The sequence below is a fragment of the Anneissia japonica genome, unplaced genomic scaffold, assembly GCF_011630105.1.
Source record: "Anneissia japonica isolate Jap-2015-1 unplaced genomic scaffold, ASM1163010v1 scaffold352_len1594369_cov220, whole genome shotgun sequence".
Taxonomy (NCBI): Eukaryota; Metazoa; Echinodermata; class Crinoidea; order Comatulida; family Comatulidae; genus Anneissia; species Anneissia japonica.
The window spans coordinates 896529-899158 of record NW_022751928.1 but is presented as its reverse complement, the minus strand read 5'-3'; the positions used below and the strand labels follow the sequence as shown (position 1 = coordinate 899158).

Below are 2630 nucleotides of genomic sequence, written 5' to 3'. Positions count from 1 at the left end.
CGCCCCCCCCCCACCTTAAAAAAATTATTTAGAAAAAAATTGCAAGAAGTTGGAAAAGACTATAAGGTGTTTATAGGCCTATACTCGTAAGAATAACACATTGTGTTGTTGTAATATACAAACAAAAATGGATTAGTTGAAGACTTTGACAAACTACGAGTGTTATAATTATATGAATGTATTCATTGTAAATACTAAAAATAAAAACAATAACAACATCATCTGGTCTCACCTTCCAGCTTTTGTAATGATCATCTCGGTTCCGATGGAATGAAACTTCTTCCATAAATCGCGATTTTCAAGCGTAACTTTGATATCTTTACTTGGCATTGATGGGATGCCCAGGTCAGGCGGACGGGGTGCTGTCGTCGACATCATCTGATGCATCGACCGCCCTGGATCCATGCTTGAAGCCGACAGCGGAGAGAAATCGCCAAAATGTGCTCCATGATCTAAGAAATGCATACGCAAACATGGCATTATATAACTCCAGTAGTAATACGCATGATACAGTTACAATATGCCTTACAAATGAGTTAGGCATTTAATAGTTTGCAATATCAAGACGCAGGTTTTTTTTTTTGTTTACATTTTAAGTAACTACTCTACTTAATCTTGAAATTTCAAACGAAAAGCGTAAAACAAAAATCAAAACTCTTATTTTGATAGGATTCAGATAAATGCTTAAAAGCCTATAAAAGAATCCGTCCTTCTGCTAAACCTCTCCTTTTAGTCGACAAACTGTTGGTTACTATCCTGACCCTGTGTATATTCATTGCCTAATAGAGTCAACAAAGAATCCAACCCTGGACATGTACCCCCGGAGGTGGGATTTCAATAATAATTGAGGTAAGCTCGTGGTCCAAACTGCTAAAACTAAAGGTATTTTCGGATAGTCTCTTTGTATAAAACGAAAATGTTGATGATAACAATATACACATAGGCCTAGGCCTAGTTCTTCATTACTATGTTTAGCCTACAGACACATTATTATATTAGGAGGCCTATTGTCTTTAGTTTCTGCTGCATTTAGTTTAAATATAATTTTGTAATCAATGCTGACAACATTGTACTTTATTTCAAATTATTAGATTTATCAGTTATTATAGCTGTTTCTTATAAAAGGCATATTAAGTGGATATACACGCCGCGAAATTATGTTGTGGACTTTCGTTGTCCCTAGCATTTGAGCACATAACTGTGCATAACAACATATAATAATGCTTGTTTTTATAGTGTTTTTTTTTATAATAAAATTTTATAGCCCGCCTGAAAGGTTGTGTTCACCTACATCCAGTGTTCATTTAATTGGTAAATTCGGCATTTGTAAGCCAGGACAACGGTTCTTTTAAAACTAAATCAAGTGGTTTGGCTACCGCTGTGTTGGAAATGCTTATAGAAATATGTCCATTCACGTGCGACAGAAACCAGCGCAAAACAAAAATATACTAAGCTGATGAAAGTCTACATGGTACTCTATTGTAGGCATGCAAGAAGAAGAAATACCAGACCTAGCAGAAATGGCTTCATTTTAAAAAATACAATTGCTCTGTACCTAATATTTGCATTAATTTGATGATTAACGATTGTTCGACATTTGGTGCTTATCAATACCAATTTTAAACTACACATTTAAAGTGTACATATTCATTAAAATTTTTATAAAAAAAGGATGCATTATAAAAATAAAATAAAATAATAAAGACATACTTATAGCTAGGAAAACAAATACAAATTTGTAATACTGGTTTATATTAAATATAAAAACTTAATTGGACAATTAAAAATTCTTTATTGTGTTTTATTTAAACAAAAACACGACATCGTACCAATGACTTATGATATAAAGGTGAAAATGTATGCACTTTGGGTGGTTAAATTTGTTCAGTATTTGGTATAGCGAGAGTGTATAACCGTATTATCTTGTGCTGACACTGTGTCAGTTTTGACAGTTCGAACTGTTTTAACAGTAACCGAGTCATTCCCGCGACACCTTTACCCTCAGTGACAAATTTAACAACACCAAATAAAAAGTTCTAAAGACTGAATCACACCAGGTTTTCAAAAAGATCTCACCTGTAAAATTCGGAGTTGGCTGGTGCATTGAAATACTGGGGTAAGTAAAACTGCGAGGTGGAGGAGGGGGAACCATTCCATTCATTGCAAAGGCCCTAGCCTGTCGGCTTAGTATATCGTCATTCTCGTACATCATCTTCGATATTCGTTGAAGAAGCTCTAAAGTTCAGGCCTAAGGTACGGGTGACGATTCTAACGCGTACAGATTGTGCGTCGACGTGCAATAATCCACTAGGCAGAGAATATCTTCCGGGTATCAAAACTTAAAAATCGCAGTCGTGAGTATCACCTCTTAGGCCAATGTCTGACTGTGATATACTTACTGCTCACCAATTACTAAGCTATTATTTTGACAATTGTAAATCACACAGGGATGTATTCACTGCATGATAAAAACACAGTACCATGAATCGGAAACTCATTGACCAATCACCGTCGTGTACCAATTTGATGCTCCGCCTACTTTTTATTTCACTTGAATAAGCCAAAACTTACGCGCTCTGGGCTAGGCTTAGCCATCATACACAATTATACCAATATCAAGATTTAGTAAT

At 35.4% G+C, this 2630-nt stretch overlaps 1 protein-coding gene across 1 annotated transcript in view; it reads right to left on the bottom strand.

Annotated features, from left to right (window-relative positions):
* The window catches only part of LOC117121970 (T-box transcription factor TBX20-like), a 28796-nt gene extending 26377 nt beyond the window's left edge, over positions 1-2419 (bottom strand). The window contains exons 1-2 of the mRNA XM_033267412.1: positions 2077-2419; positions 233-452 (exon numbers count right to left, since the gene is read on the bottom strand). Coding sequence (XP_033123303.1) covers positions 233-452; positions 2077-2212 — 356 coding nt within the window. The 5' untranslated portion in view covers positions 2213-2419. The remainder of the gene's footprint in view (positions 1-232; positions 453-2076) is intronic.
* Between the last annotated feature and the right edge of the window lie 211 nt (positions 2420-2630).